The sequence below is a fragment of the Zeugodacus cucurbitae genome, chromosome 3, assembly GCF_028554725.1.
Source record: "Zeugodacus cucurbitae isolate PBARC_wt_2022May chromosome 3, idZeuCucr1.2, whole genome shotgun sequence".
In the NCBI taxonomy this organism is placed as follows: Eukaryota; Metazoa; Arthropoda; class Insecta; order Diptera; family Tephritidae; genus Zeugodacus; species Zeugodacus cucurbitae.
The window spans coordinates 3542916-3564502 of record NC_071668.1 but is presented as its reverse complement, the minus strand read 5'-3'; the positions used below and the strand labels follow the sequence as shown (position 1 = coordinate 3564502).

Below are 21587 nucleotides of genomic sequence, written 5' to 3'. Positions count from 1 at the left end.
AATGGCGGCGCGTTAGCGTAATTGCATTTTCTAAATATGCCGCGCACGCGTACGCCAATAACAACACGGCCAACGAGCAGTCAATTCAAACAAAATGTTAACTCAATAAATGACATGACAGCCGCGCCCCCCACGAAACACCACCTCTTAGTCGATAGCTTGGTTTATGCGCCCTCTGACCGTTATAAAGTTTACATGAAATATTTCCACGCGAAACCAACTTCGGCTCACGCCTCCGTCGTTCACCGCAATTCGCGCGGCCAGCGCTGTTGGCCACAGCTGTCGCAAGATAATGAAATATTCTTGCAAATTTTGCCGAATTTGTTTTCGTTCGACCATTTCGTGGCACATGAAATTGACAAATGTCGCTAATGAAAACTTTTGATGAAATGTTTGTAAATTCTGAAATGTCCCCTCAGCCCCTCGAAATTACATGAGTTATTGTGTTGGTCTGTAAGTGTGGGCCGTCCTTCATTTGACTCGCGTTTACCCCAAATTGTACACAATACTTAATTAACTGTAATTTGTTGTGAAACTAGATTTATTTGCTGCAATATTATTTGTATTCGACGAAATAGCGCAGAAGTGAAGTATACATTTAGGAGCGCATGAGTTTAATGTTACAAATTTAAGAGAAATATTTATACTACACTGTGGAATGCTGTAAGTACCACTTAGTGGGGGATAATTTGGTAGCAGAAAACTTCTAAATTTCCGAAAAACCTCATTTTGAGAGCAGCAGCTCAAAATCTTAAATTTTTTTGTAATTCAATAGCTCCTCCGATGGTTACACCAACAATATACTGTGTTCCAAGAATGTATTTTAAATTTTCATTACATTTTAACGCCATTAAATATTTATATTTGTATCACATATAAAATTATCTGCAAACATTTAAATTTAAATTGTACTATTTGCAATTAATTTGTAGAGGCTGTACCATATTAAGCTTTTATGCACACAACTGGTTAATGTGCGCCTACAAACCTATATTTAAAGCAAACAGAGTTGTATTTACACGCATTCATGTATTTAAATAAATGCCAACAATAAATAAATGTGACTCACATGTCATTAAATCGCTGGTTCATTCAGCCAAAAATTGCATTTAAAGAGCAGACATCAGCAGGTTTTACACTGGAAGTGAAAGCTCACTGTAGTTCACTACATGGAAACTTCACACAGGACGGGAAAATTAAACCAGAACTAGTAGTCTACTAGTCTGTTTTGAACAAGTAGGAAACGAGTATATTGCTGACTAAAATCTGACCTCACTTAACTCATCGCCTTTTAAGAATATGATATGTTCTAATCGGACAACTAGTTACACCCTAGTCTGACACTAGTTCTGCGTTAATTCTCACCTTACTGCACTTGCCCACCGGGTTGTAATGCAATTACCTAGCTATAAGTAGGCCAGCACTCGTTCGCTTGTTGGCATGTCATTAAAATTAAGTAGGAAAATTTATCTTTTCGGCTGATGAAAGGGTAAATGTCAGCATATTCAAATTGTATTTAAATATATCCACTGACACATTTTCAAGCCATTGAAAAGCATGCCCGTGTGTACGAATATATACGAACAGCCGCAGTGAAATGCCGATGCAGGCGTATAAGCGATAGTTTAGTGAAAAATTCAATATTCATACGCTTGGCAATAAATGAATATGACCCAAATTAATCGACTAGATAAAAGTAGTGAAAGTCAATAATTGCAGTAGAGAATATATGGAAATTGAGTATTGTAATGGGACCTGTGGGCTATGGTGGATATTCATACATAATACATATAACAAAATTTTTAGTGAAAGCGGGAATGAAGGTTGAGTGAAAGCTTTAATGAAAACTCTAGTAAAAAATACTGGAAGTAAATGAATTTAAAGTGTTACCAAAGGATTGTTTACTAGAGCTTTCATTAAAGCTTTCACTAAAGCTTCCATTCGAGCTTTCACTCAAAATTTTATTTCAGTTTTCACTTATACTTTCATTCACGCTTTCACTTGCTAGCATTTTAGCGAAATCTATTTGACGAGCGCCCCAAATTTTAACATTTTAAGTAGTGCATCTAAAGCTTACAATTTCTTATCGTTAACTTGTTTGCAACTTTAAACAACACACAACGAGCTCCTGCAGTGATTTCTTTTGTTTCTGCGACTCTCTCTCATACCAACAAAAGAAATTTCTTTTCTTTTTCCATTCACTCAACTGTCTGCGGCTTATCTGCTAAATCACAAGCAGTAAACGTTGCTATTTGTGTTTTTTTGTTGTTTTTGTAATCGCATTGTTTTCTCTTTTCCAACTGCCAAGAATTGGGTTATCACGTTTCAATGAGCTTTTCACTGCATCAATTGCTCATCGAAGCTTTTCTTTCGAAATGGGTTTATAGCGCATTACACAGTGCTACTTGTACCAAGTCTAGTATATATTTCGGTTTGTAGCCGCAACAGAGACCACTTCAAAACAACCACTCCATAATTTATCAGCCTTTGCTCTACCCACTTTCTACTTGCTTAAGCATGTACTAAGCTACAATTGCAAGCCTATTTACGCTTGTTTATCTACCTTTTTGCGCTTACTCCACAGTGTCCTTATTAGCCAGCCATTGTTGCCCCACCCTGAGCATGCTGTTGTCAGTAGTGTGGGAGGGCAACGGCCGCAAATTTTTAATGGCAAAATTGGTTGTTATAAAGGAGCGCTTTGTAAATGCATCCTTATTGAATTTGGAAACAGGATTTTTCACCTAAACGCATACGCTTAATGGCTAAGTAATGTACCTGAGTTGTAGTTGAAAAGTGGGTTACTGCAAGTCCTTGATGTTAAAAGCAACTATGCCGCTGTCTCTGCTACTTGCCGCTTGTTTTGAGTTGAATTATCGTTTGCTATTGATTTACTGGAAATTGCTTTCAAAATTAACAAGCAAATAGCTGTCAATCAACGCTGTAAACAATACCTGACTGCCTTTCCACAACCGAATATAGGGTGAGCTCACACATGTACCTATAAAGAACTGTCAGTCTTGGCGTCAAACGAATACGCTTCTCTTTTCCAGCAATATATCTAACTACAGTGAAGAGAAACTATCTAAAAATTACGCTTAGAAAAGCATACTACCCAGTGAAGTGACTAGTTTTTAACTAGCATTTCAGAAAACAAGAAACAAAGATGAAAAGAAGCAGATTTCAAAATATTCGTAGGCTTCTACAATCCATTAGAGAATTTTGAACTGTATTTTTCATGTCTTTTAGTATTGGTTTCATTTTTAACTAATTTGGATTGGTACCTTTCTGACAGGTATCAGTCATATAACCACACTTAACAGTGTCAGTGGCGTCACATAAAAAAAAAATATGAGAGATTCGGATAATCGTCGAACTAGTTCTTTTTATACCAGTTGCTTTATACCAGTTTTTAGCGATTTCAGTAACAGTTTATTTCATTGCAAGGGCTTAATATACCATTTAACCACACTTAAGAGTGTTTCATGTGAAAATCTCTAGAGATTCCGAAAATTGTCGAACAAATTCAGCTTGTACTATTTGCTTTATACCAGTTTTAAGCGAGTTCAGTACCAGTTTATTTCTTTACAAGGATTTAATTGCAATCACAAATACCATCAAAGCTTTCATGCTACAAAAGTAAAGTGCAGGACTATTGAAAAGCTCCTATTGCCATAGTCCTTAAGTTGTCAATCATTGGAAATGCTATTGTGTATATAAACACGCATGTGAAAGCTTATCAACTACAAATACATCTATAAATAAAGACTTGTAGTAGTTTGACTGAAAGTTTCCGACATAAAATATTCTAGGATTCATTAAAATGCCTAACGATAAATAATTGAGCAACAATTACTGTCAGTAAAAATGTGTTCAAAGAACCAGTATTCAATAATTTATCCAAAGGATAGAAATCCTTGTAAGCTTTATTAAGTTACTTAAGAGCTTTCTAAAGCTCTTAAAAATTCGAAAATTATTTTACATATATTTCATTATTGAGTGATAGTGATTGTGAAATCATTTTATAGTTTACTGTTGAACTATAATTTGTAGACCATAATTCTAACTAACTACTTTGCCGCTTCAACTCAGAGATATTAAGAAATCGATAAACTTTTACTGCTCACACAGAAAGTGTTTATGTGCGCTTGAATTACCCATTTAAGAGCACTGTTCATTTAATTGTCACACAAACAAAAATCACATAAAATCCCGTTAAGGCTAACAGCAAATAACCGCCAATGCTTTGTCAATATTTGAACCAATAAAAATTTATATTTATATTATTGGACAAAGAGAATTCCGTGAAAGAGTAAAATTTGTATTTTATGGAGTTTCACACAGCAAGAATTAAAAAAGGAAAAATAAAAATAAATAAAAATCACACATCCAATTTGCCAACACTCCAATTGTAATTGACGCAATCTGGCCACATTTTTCCTAACGGCCACTTACTGCTGCTACTGCCGCTGTTGCTCTGTATCCTGTGCTATCCTGTGGAGTGACTGATAAACACTAATGAAATAAAAGTGTCAATGCGCACGAATGGACCAACCATTGAGCGAACTAACAAATGGACGATTCAGCGAGTATTGCATGATGCGCGAAAATTGTGCCAATACACTTAACAAACTACAACAACAACAATGGCCATTGACATGCTACAGCAACAAACAACAACAGCGCATGTAAGACTCAAGAGCAATAAACTGCAAATCGAAAGCAACGCCGCTGGAAGGAAATGAAAAAGCAAACGAATGTGTAGGTGGCTTTGGTGGTGTTGATGAGTGGGCGGAGGTGTGAGTGTGTGTATTGACAGGAGAGTTCAATAAAGGCGAATGAGAGTGTGTGTAGGTGTGTGCCGTGTATGTAGGGCATTATGGATCAGGTTTATTCACATGTAGATACAATTATGTATAGATATTGCCTCGTAAAATTCTTTAGTTGAAATTGAGAAGGGTGTTAGGGTGGGTGTATATGAATTTTTTATGTAACTTAGAAATTATATATCTCTCATTTAATGAGTGGCAGCGAGAACTACGTAGACACACTTAGCATACTTGACACAATAATTGAGGTTATGTTGAAAAGGGAGGAGGAGAAGACAAGATAATTCTATGAAATTTTTTTTTTTAATATTTTTTATAATTTTTAATAAACAAAATAGTAAAGTAGTTAAATACAAATTCAAAGATCTCGAGCGCCATCTAGCGGAAATTTCAAAATTAGTCGTTCTATTATTACTCTTTCTTCACTTTTCATATGAAGTTTTTAATTCAAATCTCCTAATAGTTCTTGTAAAAATTCCCAACAAATATCCAAGCTTAAAATACGTTCACCAAACCACTACATACCACTTTCTTGTACATGACAGAAGTCTAGCGAAGTGTCTTCTACACTTCACAATCTTCCACCAAATGTATGTAATCTAAGCGCCACTTGGTGCCTGCGACCTGCCAAGCCGCACAAGTGTCAATAGCATGTCGCATTGCATTAGCTTCCGACGACAGCGCACTCACACACACACACAAACCGAAATAGAGAGAGAGGAGTGAGGCGTGTGGAGCGTTTGCATGTGCAGCAACGTAAAATATCGCATTGCATTGAAGTGGATCGAAATGACAGCAAATCGCATAGCATCGGCGGCGGCGACAACGTCAGCGCTGACAACAACAATGACATAACATCAATGACAACGGCCAAAGGCTGCCAGCGAGTAAGTCAATCGTCATTTCCCAGCGCTGGGATGTCATATTTTCGTATGCGAATTGTGTTTGGTCGTGGGATTGTAATAACAATGACCGGGTCTTAGCTCCCCGTTTCGTCGAGCGTTTGACATTCGAGCAGCGAAGTGCATACTTTAATTCCAGTTTGCTGCTTTGGCCAACAGCACAGCACAGGCACGTATGCATGTGAGCGTGTGTGAGTGTCTTGTACATTTTGAGCGCGCACTTCGGACATGCCACCTGCACTCGAGTTGGCGCAGCGCACTGGTGCGACCATCCAATCAACGCCACTGTCGACATTGTCAACGACATCGTGAATGTCGATGCTGCTGAAGTCGTTGCTGTTGTCGTCATCGTCAGCGTCATCGTTGAACACTTGATACTTCCGCACGGAAGTGCAGCACGTCTTCCCTGTCGAGCTCTCAAGCTGACGAGCTGACGAGCTTATGAGTGCAGTTGTGTTGTTCTTCTTATTTCGATTCTCTGCCACTTGTGCTTAGCTTGTTGTGTTTATGAATTCCTCTTATGCCATGGCACACACTCGTCGTCGACTCCAGCCACTCTAACGACTCACAACCACTCACTCATATAAGTTAGTTGTCGTTGCGTTCTATTTTTATTTTCGTCCTTCACACTCTGCATTATTTGTTTGATATTCGTTGCTTGTTTAGCTCCAGTCTTTGCCCTCAATTCCTTGTCGTGCCAGAATAATGACTCTTCAGTTGGTGTCAATGATTGCTATGGTTGTCCAGTGGAATAACAATTTTGCGTCGTTATGTTTGCCGTAACATGCACTTCACTTCATTGTCGAATTGATGAAGTATTCGCTGTAATTCTCAAATGGTTCTAGATTCTCTATAGATATGTATATGTATAGAGCAAAAGAGCAATATATCTCGTAAGCAATTTGTTCTTAAGTTTAAGATTTTAAACTAGATTTCCTTCATGAGATACTCCCAGCAGTCAGAACTTTTGAGATAGAGAGTTATATTGGTGCGGTTACAAAGGCTTTAAAAAGTTTCTCAGCAAAAAAAAAGTTTTACTAGAGATCTGAAAGAACCAAAAATGTGTCTTCGAATCCGAGTATAATAATGTTGGGCGGGTATGACTGTCTAGAAACATTGGACTTGAGACTGAGATAATTTCGGGTATCAGTACGGCAAAACTTAAGACTTCGTTGCCCCCTATATCCACTTCGGCATAGTCAAAACTGATTTTCATTGTATTTTAATTGATTTTCAAGGCCACAAGAAATACTTAAGGCTTTTAAAATCTATTTTAGATATTTTTTCGATCGACAGTTTTTTTAAATGGATTCAAAATAAAACCGATCATATTTGTATACAAGAAGAATGTCTTGAAAAGCCTGAAGACCATTTTCCATATTCATATCTCAGGCCTTAAATATAAATAGCAGCCCTAGCAACCCTTATTGATATTCTTTCACTTCAACGCTTTTCATTTACGCATTTTGACCACAACATAAGTCAAACAATAACTTGAGCTACTATTATCAGACAATTTTATTTTCTATTTTGCTGTCATTTATGTCTATTGCCAGTCAGTCAGTCAGTCAGTCGGTTTTCGCAACACACAAGCCATAGATAAGCAACATAGAATATTTGTTATATTCCTCTGTATAAACACACCCTTTTCACAGTTTTCATTAGGTGCCTGGGTGTTTTGCTTTTGTCCGCAGGCTTTCTTTGGACCACACTCAGTGGCTCAAACAAAATTTTCAACAGCACTTCCCTCTCCTTCCTCTCCCTCAAATGTGTCCTTCACTCACATTTCTAAGCGAGTATGTGTGTGTTCTTTTGGCTGCTGGCAATTCAAAAATATCATGCTGACTTTGGCATTTGACTATGAAATTTTCATGAATAATATAATCTGCTCTATAAAACTGTCAGCTCTTCTTTTTCTTTTCGCTACTGCGTGTGGCTCAATTCAAATTGTAGTATTTTGGAAATTTAAACAGTTCATTTTTATCAGACCCCAAAGCTTAGTCGGCGTGACAGTGATAAGTTGTGAAGAAATATATGCTTGAGTGCCTCGCAAATTGAATGAATGCCATGACAAAAGCATAAATGCATGAATTTATGAAAGTCAAAAACAGGAATATTGCCAAAAAGTACTACAAAATGCTCCTCTCGATAACAATCACACACTGACATGTGTCGCAGACATTGATTGAGGTTGAGGTTGTGGCGGAACCGCAAATGCTTTGAGATAACATTTTGATATGTGGCAGACGGTGGCAAAACGGCTGGAAGAGGTCAATAAACTGCATAAATACTTTTAGCATGTAAATGGCAGTTTGCGGAGTTTGCAAAGATTTTTAGAGAATTTAGATTATAATTAAAAAAAAAATTGTCAGAATTTTTTATTATCTATTTATATGTATCTCTTTTAATCAATTGTTTGACTAGCCATTTAACCACATATGATTTTTTCATTTTCTTCACTTGCAGAAGATGCCGTACACATCACAGCGATACTCGGCGAAGGTGTCATCTTCAATTGTCACGTCGAATTTCCCAATGATCATCCGGTGCCGTATGTCCTACAGTGGGACAAGAAGGTGAGCGAAACGGTACGATATCACAAAAAATATTTCTTCTCTAAACTCTCTTTATTAAAGCGTCCAAAACGTTTTGTTTGTTTACTTTTTTCGATATAAAAAACCAAAAAAATAACAACAACAACAACGTTTAACAAACATTTTTATGAATGAAAAAATGAGATAAAATATATTTATTAAAAATATAAAAAAAAAAAACAAAACACTGAGCGATAAGTAAAATCAAAACATGAACACGTTCATAACAACAACAAGATACAAGTAACTATATAAAACTAGCAGACACAGCGGGTAAAAGACATAAATACTTTAAAGAAAAAAATAGAAAAATTAAAACAAAAACAAAGAAGCACGTACAAAGAATTTACCTACAAACGAGGTGAAGCGAAAAGTCTAGGCAAAAAATGGGGCGTGTTGAGCAAAAGAAAAAAATTAAAAAAATTAAAAAAAAAATCGAAAATATTTTCTGTGTGTGTGTGAAGGTGTTACACTTGTTAGCAACTATAAATGCATTTAAGATTTTTTGCATTTATTTTTGCTTACAAAAGTGTCTTCTTTACACCACTGTCATACTCCTTTCACACACACACAGTAACAAAGTAAAAAAATTAAATAGAAATTTTGCTCATTACCTCCGCTCAACTGTGAGTATTTAGTATATTGGCCATGAACGTAACCGTTACAATTTGCGTGCAACAACAACAGTAACATTTAACATATAGCATATTAATTAAAAAAATGAAAAAAAAAAACTGTAAAGTAATGATTTTTGTGCATTATTTCAACATAATTACATAAGAATTTTGCGCCACGTTCAATGATTTTCGTTTAAATGTGTTTTTTGTTTTGCTGGAATTTGCATTTGCATATATATATTCGGTGTTAAAAGTGTTTAACAAAAAACAGGAAAAAAAAATTTCAAATTTTTTGCATTTGCTGTTATTGGCTGGCGTTAGTTAAAATGTAAATTTTTGTTCGATTAAAATGTGTTAATTTTTGGCATAGTGTTGTTTATTTGAGAGGAAATTGCATTTGAAATTCTGTGTTTGTGCGTTATTTCTTAATTTTGTTATTGGAATTTGTGAAATCAAAATTTATTGCCATTATTGCGCTTCTTAATCCTTTTTTACTTATACGATATATATATACATATAAACAGACATTTTTGAATAAATGCGTTTCTTACAATGTACTGGCCCAGGCAAGAATGCAAATTTTATGCATTAGCGTATTTGAAGAAGCTTCATTTAAATGCTTTTAGCTCTTGTAATTTCAAAACACATATACTACATACATATATACTTATATAACCAAATGAAAACGAAAGATTATAAAGCAAACAATATCAACAGTTATGCAACAGAAAATCTAAAATGAGTTGAATTTGCTTGAGATTATTATATTTCATAGGAAATATTTGAATTCATAATTAATAAAAATTAAATTAAAAAATAATTTTTCAAAAAAAAATTTAAAAAACATTTTCAAATCAATATTGAAATCAGAAAGTAAAAAAAAAAATTTAAATGTATTTCAAAAATACTTTCTCAAAAATATTAAATCAAAAACCTTTTCTCAAAAATATTTTCAAATCAATTAAATATTGCATTTAAAAATTGAAATCTAAACATTTTTTATTTATTTTTTCAAAAATAATTTTAAATAAAATTTTCAAATCAATCAAATATTTTAATTGAAAATTAAAAAAAAAGTTTTTCACCAATATTTGCAAAAAATTTCAAATGCATTTTTTTCAACAATTATTTAAAAACAAATATTTTCAAATCAATAAATAATTGCAATTAAAATTTAAAATATTTTTTTTTAATTATTTAAAAAATATTTTCCCAAAAATTCTATTCACTAAAAATATTTTCTCAAAAATATTAAATCAAAAACCTTTTTTCGAAAATTTTGTTCAAATCAATCAAATATTGCAACTAAAAATTGAAATCTAAAAATTAATTATTTATTTTTTTCAAAAATTATTTTAATTAATAATTTCCAATAATTAAAATATTTGACTTGAAAATTTAAAAAAAAAAAAATTTTTCAAAAACTATTTCAAAAATATTTTCGAGAAATTTCAAAACATTTTTTCAACACTTATTAAAAAAAATATTTTCAAATCAATAAAATATTGCAATTAAAAATTAAAATCATTTTTTTTAAATTATTAAAAAAATATTTTCACAAAAAAATTAAATCAAAAACTCTTTTTCGAAAATTTCTTCAAATCAATCAAATATTGCAACAAAAAATTGGAATCTAAAAATTGTTTCTTCATTTTTTCAAAAATTATTTTAAATAATATTTTCCAATCAATCAAATATTTTAATTGTAATTAATATTGAAATTAAATATTTAAATTAAAAAAAAAAGTTTTTCAAAAATATTTTCGAAATTTTTCAAATAATTTTTTTTTTCAAAGTTAAAAAAAAAACATTTTCAAAGCAATAAAATATCAATAAAAGATTAAAATACATTTTTTTTTAATTATTTAAAAAATATTTTATTTCATAGAAATTATTTTAATAATAATTCAAAATTAAATTTTTTTTTTGAAAATTTTAGTAAAAGTTTTTCAAATTAAAAAAAATATTTGAAATGTGATGTGTGAAAACTCACAAACTTTTTATTATTTTTTTATACTATTTTCAAACATTTTTTCAAATCAATCAAATGTTGTAACTAAAAATTTAATTCTAAAAATTGTTTATTTATTTAAACAAAAAATATTTTAAAAAATGTTCCAATGAATTAAATATATTAATTGAAAATTAAAAAAAAAAAAGTTTTGCAAAAACTATTTCAAAAATATTTTCAAAGCAATTAAAAATAAAAATAATTTTTTTTAATCATTTAAAAAATAGTATCTCAAAAATACTCTCCAATAAAAAGCTGCAACTCATTTTAACCACACACTCAATTAAATTGCGTACAAATATATGGAAAATATTTTATAAACAACACACAATTTAAATACAATAAACGCTTTTTTAAGTAACTGTATTTGCGTTGAACTTTATACCGCTAAACCACACCGTTAATACCAAGAAACAAACCAAATTGAACGAACTGAAAACTAAATTTTCAAATTTCAATACGATTTTCCAAAAAATTCAAAAACGTCGGAATTAAAGATTTGACGAATTTTAAACAAATTATGAATTGAATAATTAAATCGCTGAAAAAAATCTGATGAAAATTTCAAATAAGAAAGAGAGAGAGTGAGAGAAGAAAACACCCCGCATCCAGCACCAATTCAACCAAGCGCCCACGTCACTGCAATTGCCAACCGTACACCAGCAAATTCACCTAGCAATCCATCATGCAAAGTTCACCAACAAAATTTGCAAAAGCAAAATTCACCCTTCTAACATACCTACTACCAACCATTAGCTTACGATTTTCCTCTTTCAACAACTAAAATGCATTACAAAAACAAAAGAATTGCAAAAATATAAATAATTACTAACAATCGTAGCAATAGCACTAAGTAATTCATGCAACTCACCAGCAATTAGTGAGAGAGATACTAAAAATACATTTTCCAACTGCTTTTGCTGACCACACGAGTGTACTTGGTACACTTAAAAATTAGTAATTAAATTGCAAAGCACTTCAGCGTTATGCCTTAAAATAACTTACTACTTTCTATTGCTCTTAAATAGACGCTCTGGCATGCCAAGCGCACTTGTGTGCGTACAAAAAATATATTCGTACACTCACGAAAACCGCAAGTGCGCATTGCTGCACTCATTTCAATGCCTTTCAATTGCAACATTTCAATATATTTTCCGTTTTATATGCAAAGCGCACCGTACTTTTCCAATGCACTGTTCACAACTCACCACCTCTTTTCTAACGCTCCCTCAAACTGTGCACACGCTCACCTTACCACGCCAGCGACTACTCTCCTTCACTCACCTGTCACCACACCGTTAGCAGTAGAAAAATACTTTAATTTGTATAAACTCGTATGTTAGCGCAATATAAATATCGATCTTTCGTGGAAGTCTGTAGAAGTCTCGAAGTTCGAATTTCAATTAACTTAATTGCACTGAATTTAACAAAACGTAACTGAATTCGAGTGAAATACTCGAACGATTTATTACACACATATTTCATTTCGTATGGCACATATGATTTTTTATTGTTGTATTTTACTTTTAACTCTTCATATTTACTTTTTAATTGCTCAATGTTGCATGTCTCTTATTTCTTGACTTTACTTGCAACGAAAGGCATTCTATGCCATTTCACCTGAGAATTACTTAGCTAATTGAGTGGTTTCATGCATGTTATCATAAGTTATTGTAAGAAATTGTTGCTGTTTTTTATAACTGTAGAGTTTAAGTGTGTTAGAGAAGCAAACATTTAAAATGCAAATTAAAAAAAAAAAAACTTTAAAAGGAGGCCGAAGATGTTAAGACTGAAAGGAACTTAGACTTCGAAATCAGATGGATTTCTACTTGAGGCAGGAGCTATCGGAATGCTAGATGAAAACTATCTATACCGTAATAGTAAAAAGCGTCAGCTATTTTCTACCCATTTAGGTACCATCTGATAAAAATTATAATGAATTTATTGTAAGCGACGAGTTCCCTACCAATATCTCAAAAAACAGTAGTTCCATCTTTAGACCCATCTTTCACCAGTCGAACAATTGCCTTGTTGTGTGAATGTCATTCGGAGCATCTTCGTTCACTATTCGTAGATGCAGTCTAATCTGAAAAGATCTCCCTGCACGAGTAGACTCAATTCAGACGACGTCGGATGTTGCTGAAGGTCAGTAAAAGAGTTCCAAAAATTATTTGGGAACATTGACCGCTGTTACTTGATTTATAGCCTTTTCACACAGGATTTAATTGCTCAATTAACCAGCCTTTGCTCGATTAAAGCGCTAATTTAGTTCGATTTACCAAAGACAAATTATATTTTACTACATTCATTTTTAATCGAATACTAATCGAGTTGAAACTGAAATGCAACTTGATTAACTTCTGTTACTTGATTTATAGACTTTTCGCACATAGGTAAATTGAACAATTAACGGCCTTTTGCTTGATTAAAGCACATATTTAGTTCGATTTAGAATACAAAAGAAAAATCTTCTTTTCTATATTAGTTTTTAATCGAATACTAATCGAGTTAAAACTGGAATGCAACTTGATTAACTTCTGTTAATTGATTTATAGCCTTTTCGCACATAGGTAAATTGATCAATTAACGGCCTTTTGCTTGATTAAAGCACAAATTTAGTTCGATTTACCATACAAAAGAAAAATCTTCTTTTCTATATTAGTTTTTAATCGAATACTAATCGAGTTGAAACTGTAATGCAGCTCTGCGGGAAAATATCAATCAGCTGATGAAGCTTACAAATTGGCTTCTCAATTAAAATATTAATGTAGTAAATTATTTTGGCTGTGCGAAAAGGTCATTATACTCAGTTTGATTTGCCATTTCATAATGAAGAGACTTACTCCGGAACAACGTTTATTGCTGAAATACGCTCAAATTGTTGCAAAAGGTGGTCGAAGATTAAGCCTCTCGGCTGTAATATATTCGAACCAGCCCGGAGGTCGTTTAGCCGAAATAATTTTTAAAACATAACAGCAAACCTTTATATAATTTATATTAAATTAAATGCGTTTAATTTCTTCTTGAGAACCATAAGTCTAGAGAAAACGCCCTTAAAATGAGCTGCATTGGACTTAGTAGTGAATTCAAGGATTTGAAGTCACTGAGATCTATTTTATTGTTTTAAGGAATTCAGAATCAATTTAAAATTTTGATATTGTTGATTATTCCAAAAAGCAAATTAATAAATGTTCCAAACCCAAACTGGTGTCAGCCCAGCTGTATATCAACTTCCACCTACCATATCAAATCACAATAAAGCAATTTTAATGTATTTTTTCCCAAAATCATTAATTAACTGCAATCCCCTTAAGCTAAACGCAAGCAAATCCCATAAAATTTTCCACATGCGCAAATTTCTAGGTTAATTAGATTTGGAAATTCAATCGGCAAATTAAAAGCAACACAAAAACTAGCGCTTAATGCGCGCAATAAACCGCCCAAAAACAAAAAACTATAATAATAAAATATTTGAAACACAAATAAATAAAACATTAATCCGGCGAGGCAATAAATTTTTGCCAATGCAATTACAATAAATTGCGCAAAGACGCAAATAAATAACACCGAAAAAAAGGGCTTAAATGTGCGCTTAAAAGCAAATGCCACATGCTGACCGATTTATGGAAAAACTGCGCGCAAATAATAACAAAATGACCACAGCCAGCAATATAATGCCAATGTTTTGTTAATAAATCTATAAATTAGCGCGAGCGAGCAAATAGCTGCAGCGGCAACGGCAGCGTAAACAAAATTAAAATGGCAAATCAAAAATGCGGCTAATAAATAAATAAGCAATGAGCCGCACTAATTATGCCAATTATGACAGATTTCAACTGGGCTAATGCGCATGATTTTGGTCTAGAGAATTAGCAAACGGCATTATAATTGTGAGCTTTTGAAAGTTTTGCGTGAAATATAATGCGTGTTTTGGGAAAATTTTAATTATTTTTTTGATGTGATAAAATAGCTGTTAAATATAGAAGATCTGAAAATAAATTTCTCACACTTAAACTCACTTTTTTTTTTTGAAAAATTTCATAGAAATCAGCCATGTATTTTTATATACACTGGCAGCAAGCCAGAACTCGCGTGAGTAACGATTTCTACAGCTGCAAGGGTATGTGTAGCACTGTACTTCTGAGTAACACTGCACTTCCGAGGTAACACTGTCCAACCGAGTAACCCTCTCCTTCCTTGCAACCCTGTATGCCCATTTATTGTCACACTTGGCGCTTGTTGTATTTACAGCGCAAAACCGCAAAATCGCATTTAAAGCGTAAAAAACTATTTAAATTATCGTAATCGCTCGGATAGCAGCTATGGCGACCATAATAATCATGGCGCTTGCAAATTTTACACATGTTATCTCTACGACACACAACCTCAAGCACACAGCGCACACACACTAGCGGGGGAAAAAAGCAGCGAATGTTGGCGCATAAAAAGTCGAAAATACCACAGACCGCATGCCGAGCAGTGTTTGGACGCAATCAGGCGAGCAAAAGTTATGCGACCATGGCAACAATGAGTATACGACATGGTGTACCGTCGCGGAGAGTGCTTGTGCCACTCACACGCTGTAAGAGACACAGTTGCTGGTGTTAGTGGTGGCGGCGCGTGTAAGCGCAATTATTTGACCAAAATTAAGGGCTTTATGCTTGTAGTTATTTATGGCGATTTATGGCGGCGCTGAGCGCTAGTTGGTGCCACAAAAGTGTGTCTTCTCACCGACTGCCATACTTAAAGTAAATATAAAATACTGATAACACTAATGTCAAAGCAGAAATTAAATGCTATGCGAATGAGAGAGCATATAAATGTTTAACTCGAACAAATTTCTAAAGTAAACTCCAGCAATGTCAAACTGCCAGCTGATTACCCTTCCACACCTCACCTCACTTACACTCCAACTCAAGTTGATTGTCAAAATTATTCAAAATTTTAATCTGGCACAAAGTTACCGCTAGTAGCCACATATGACACGTGAAAATATACAGCAGACAAAATATAATAAACGCAAATATGCGGGTTACTTTGACTCCACTTTACTGCTACCAGAGAGCTTTTTGCTGCAGCTCGTTTTTTCTAAGCATGCATGTGTCTCGTTACGTTCTGACACATTTATCAGCGCAAAACTTTGGCTGTCAGCCCTGTCAGGCTAATGTACAAATTAAGTGTCAAGAAGCAGCAGAAAAAAATCGTAATTTTCCAGCAGCCAGCTCCTGTAAGTGTGGAGGTGTATGAGCAAGAGCATTCGAAGTTTTAAGTAGCAGCTTAAACAGAAATTTTAATGGGATTGCATAAAAGCGCTTAAGTAGCTGTGTGTAGAAACTCATTCGCAAATTAAATAAAACTTATAAATAGGCTACAAAAACAATGTTTAGTGGCATAAGAATGGTTGGAGAAAAGCAATTCACGTTTTTGCAGTTCATTAAAAAAGAGCTTTCATTTGAAGCTTACATTTAAAGCTTTCATACAAAGCTTTCATTCGAAGCTTTCATTCAAAGCTTTCATTCAAAGCTTTCATTCGAAGCTTTCATTCATACACAGAGATGTATCGAAACGGTGCACAAACTGATTAAATAAACTAATTTTGAATTCTTCGAATACATTTTTTATGTTAGACGACAATTTGACTGCTCAACTACTGCTTTTCTCCCTTTGAGAGTTGAAATTCACTACTTGGATGACATTTTCGTCTTATAACAACTTCTAAGGCGCGTAATGGTCACATAAATTTATAATGCAGACTCAAGAGGTCCGCGATTTCTAGAGCAAAGTTTGGTTGGAACTTAAATGGTTCCAATAGTTTTGAATTCAGAAAAAATCGAAAAGAGACTTTTTAGTACCGAAATCCGACTCAAGAGATCTTCGAATTCTAGAGCAAAGTTGGGTTGGAACCCAAAATATTTTTGAATTTAGAAAAAAACAAATCAAGAGACTATTAAGTTTCGAAATTTTTTCGACTAAGCTTTCATATTAGCAGCTTTTGACTATAAGCTTTCACTCAAGCATATATTAAAACGTCACAAACTCGTAAATTTTTTAAATCGAAATTACACTGAATTTACTATTTCACTTTGCCAGACATATTTTCATACGTGGCTGCGAAAAAAGCTTAGCGCTTTTTTGATGGCTTAATTGAATTAATAAACAATATGTGAGCGACCACACGTTTTCACAGTTCTCAAATGCGCTGATATAAAAGCGAAGTAAAAATATTTTTTTCTAATAAAATGTGTGCCAAGAGTAAATGGTTGTTAAAAAAGCTCACACACACTTACTTATTTCTAGAGGTCCTTTTAGCGAAATTTATACATAAGTAGTAGCGTATAACTATAACCATGAGTGTATTGAATAAATAGTGTTGTGCCGTTGGTGGCAAATTAGTTTGTGTGTATTGTTAAGCACTTGCTCACTGCATGCTTAATAACCACATATTAGCGCTTATTTTGAAAGCAAACACGCATACATTTCAATATGCTGATGCATTTCGAAGTGCTCTCAATCGAGTTTATTGCTACTTTTCATGCAATTATTGCATTTTTAACGGTACATTTTATGAGCGCATGCATTTATACAATTCAACAAAAGAAAATTTGCGAAAAATTCACACAATATTTGGCGCATTGCCTTATGAAGTGCATACCTATATAATTTGCATGCTCTAGCGCCTCCAAGTGGGCAACAAAAACCAGCATAAACATGCGATTACACGAAATAACTGTTATGCAACGCAAATGTGTATGCTAAAACAAATTAAAAATGCCGAAAAAAATTATGAAAATTTTAATTTAATTTTTTTTCGAGTGTACTAAATGTTGCATGCGTATGTTGCACAAATGGCATTGTGTGCGTGTAATCAAGTGTGGATTTTGTGCGCAAATTTTTGCATAATTTAAATATAAAACTATTTATGTGCAATGCATGAGTATTTATTCCCAACGAAATGCAATGTAAAGTAAACATTTTAAACGAAATTAGTTTTTGCCAGAGATTTGTGCTTGAATACCTGCTTTTTTCACATATTCATAAATTTATTATATGTACTCAACTAGTAGCTATATAAATATATTCATATCAATAACTATACTTAAGTAAGAACTAACTAACCAACTCTTTGCGTCAGTATCATATGCAACAAACTCGCTTGTAGCTCACTAATTTAGCTAATGAAACATTGTATGTACATAAGTATCCAATTTCGTTTTGTAAACATTGGTTTTTGGTTATGTAAACACTTTGGTTACGTAATTGTTCGACATCGACATACTTGAACTGTCATTATTTTTTGTTTGTTTTTCGTTTTCATTTATTACATGTATATGCACACATAAACACTACAAGTCGTACTAATTTCATATAAACTATTTCACATTTCTTTCTCTTCAATGGACCATTTCCTTCCAAAAACAAAACTGTATTAATTTTTGTGTAATGCAAAATTTTCAAAACCCCAAAATGAAATCAACAACAACAATGACGCTGCCGCCAGCAGGGTTCCGATTTACCGATCTATATATGGTATGAAAGCTATCCGGAGCACATCGAAGAGGGCTACAAGGGTCGTGTGTCACGCGTCTCACAGGACTCACCGTTCGGTTCGGCTTCACTCAATTTGACCAACATCAAGGAGTCGGATCAAGGCTGGTATGAGTGTAAAGTGGTATTTTTAAATCGTGATCCCAAGCAGCATAAGAACGGTACATGGTTCCATTTAGACGTACATGCACCGCCACGTTTTAGTGTTACACCAGAGGATATTATATATGTTAATTTAGGTGAGTACCAAAGCGCTCTACTATCTTATTAATTATTATATATTCAACAAAATAAAAAAAATAAGTGAAAGCTCATTGAAAGCTTTATTTGCTTGATAATGTTATCTGCCACAACAAAATAGATTTGCCAAGAGGTCTTTTTTGGTGGAAAGTAAGTTATAAGCTCTATTTGGTTAAAAAAATAGTGTGAAAGCTTGTGAAAAGCTTTATTGAGGTCGAAATGAAATCGAATGAAATTTAACAAATGCATTTCTTTGAGTAAAAACTTGTGAAAATCTCTATTTGAATAAAAAAGTACTGTTCATATAAAAGCTTTTTAAGTTAAAGCTCGTCAAAAGCTTTATTTGCTTTCTAATTTTATATGATGCAATGAAAAAACTTTGCCAAAAGATCTTTTTTGGTTGAAAGTTCGTTAAAAGCTCTATTTGGTAACAAAATATTATGTGAAAGCTTATGAAAAGCTCGAAATAAAATCCAATAAAATTTGAAAAAGCTTTATCAGAAGTATTTTTTATGGTTGAAAGCTTTATTTGTTTAGAAAAAAGTACATGTGAAAGCTTCGTTGAGTTTGAAATGAAATAAAATGAAATTTAACATAATTTTTTTAAGTGAAAGCTCGCTATTTTTATAAAAAATGGCCTTTCGTGTGAAAGCTTTTTCAGTAAAAGCTTGTGAAACTCTATATTTGGTTTTAAATATTATTCGATACATAGAAATGAGACTAACAAAAGTTACCTGAAGTGTGAAAGCTCTCGAAAGGTCCCAATTGGCTAGAAAAAATACTGAAGTCATGAAAAGTATCTAATGAAAGTGTTTTTTGTGAAGCTTTTAAAAAGCTTTTCTTTTGATTAAAAATGAAATGGAGTGATATCAACTCAAAAAGGACATTAGGCATGATGAATAAAGTGTGTCCAATCTAAATTCCTCTTGACTCATCTTCGCGCACACTGAACACAATTTAAATATCACTTGCTTCCTCTCTGGTTCAATTTGAAATACCACTATAAAACGCACCGATATTCCAACGCAACTAAACTAGACAACAGCACAGAATATGAAACGCATGCCACGCAACGGTATTCGCAATAAATATGATTGTTCTAAATTCCAAATGTAAAGAAATGCCAGTGAGCTTTCTTGCTTGATTTATTTGCGGCACAAAACACCTTGGCTTACCTGAGTGCCAACAAATATTGCGCACACAAAGTATAATCATAAATATTTTGCCAGTGGAATCCTCCAAGCGCTATGATAGTTCCGACTAAAGCAAATAAATTTCCAGCAAAAACTAACACACGCACACAAACACACACACACAAATAGAGAAATAAACATAAAAATCGAAGAGTATGAAGAGTGAAGTAAAGCAGTTGCGGCAACTGCCACAGAACCCGTTAGGATTTATTCCTTTCGATTTGTCATTGTCAGCTGCGAGGCTGTTGGGACCACACACAAACAAACACACGCCAACTAAGCTAAGCCATCGAGCCATCGAGCCGTGTGCCGTATCAAAACAAAACAAAAACAAAAATAATGAAAAAGGAAAACATGAAGTGAAAGCAGCTTCCACACGAAAGAATAGAAACGCAAACAAATTGCGGCTATAATCTTCACATGTGTACCCAAGAGCTTATAACGGTGTCATGCGTGTGTGTAGGTGAGTACACAATTTGCATACATCAACTTCATATGCAGTGAGCTGCTCTTCGGCGCCCATAAATATACTTCAAAAACTACAAAATCACAAGCTACGACTTGTGGGTGGTTTCTGCTTCTGTTCTGTTTCTGTTTCTGCTTCTGCGCTCCACCTTTCACCGACAAAGCGGTAACTTTCTAACCAACCTTTTTGAGCTTGGCGAAAAAAAAAATTCTAGACATTTGCCACTTTGACATCACACATTTTACTTAAAATCCGCTCGTACATCCTCGGCGTTGCCATTCACCTACGCTAGTACCTGTGCACCCGAATTCATCACGCTGACAGCTTTTCGTTCCACCGCATCCCTTTGCCGTTGTCGGTTATTGAGATTTTTTCGACAAATTTGCCCATCTTCTGCAGTCGCACCCACATAAAGCCCGCCGTTCACCCGCCACTGCAGCCGCCGTTTGCTGGCAATTCATTTGGCTTGGCGTGTGTGTGTGTGTGTGCCGCAATGTGTGCTGTCATAAATGGCAAATTGCATGCCGGTCTGTTTGCGAAACCCACAAATTTGTCACTTTCACAGAGTTTATCCTTCTTGTTGATGTGTTCAACACACACACACACACACGCAGCTAAGTATTACAAAGTATTTGAGTGCCTAAGCGAACTTTTTCGTTTTGCGAAAGGTACACAGGTAATATACTATAAATTTTTTGCAGCTGGTAGTTATTTAAAGCCTTAATATTGTTGTCCAGATAGCTGCAAAGCGGATGCCGTAAATAATTAATGTGGAAGAATGGTAAGTAACGGACTAAGAAAGCCGTAACTTGGAAATATATGAGAAAAAAGCAATATTTATGTGTCTTCTCGCTATTCTGACGTCACACAAATACTCAGAACTACTTATGACTACTCGATCTGGAAGCTTAGTAACTACTCAATTAGTCTCATATACTTTTTAATGACTATTCAACGATTTATACGCATTCTAGATATTCTCCGAATTTCTATACACACTTATTAGCTCAGTCATTTTAATTTTAATAGCATACTTCTAGGCATAGCTTACAAATTGTGAAGGAAATTTGCAAATTATCCATTTAGACAGAATATTTCCATTTCTTATATGTATAACTCACACCACAAGCACCACATTCTCTATCACTCCACCCATTCAATATCCACTCTACAGTCTTCTTCCTTTATCGAAC

The 21587-nt window shown here is 33.8% G+C and overlaps 1 protein-coding gene across 12 annotated transcripts in view; it reads left to right on the top strand.

The window, feature by feature from the left end:
• The window catches only part of LOC105213057 (protein turtle), a 110962-nt gene that overhangs the window by 46053 nt on the left and 43322 nt on the right, over positions 1-21587 (top strand). For 6 of the 12 annotated variants that reach the window (XM_054228102.1, XM_054228100.1, XM_054228101.1 and 3 more), the window contains exons 4-5: positions 8195-8316; positions 18449-18734. In XM_054228102.1, the coding sequence (XP_054084077.1) occupies positions 8195-8316; positions 18449-18734 (408 nt within the window). The remainder of the gene's footprint in view (positions 1-8194; positions 8317-18448; positions 18735-21587) is intronic. The other 6 variants (XM_011185590.3, XM_029040868.2, XM_054228107.1 and 3 more) reach the window with 3 other exon arrangements.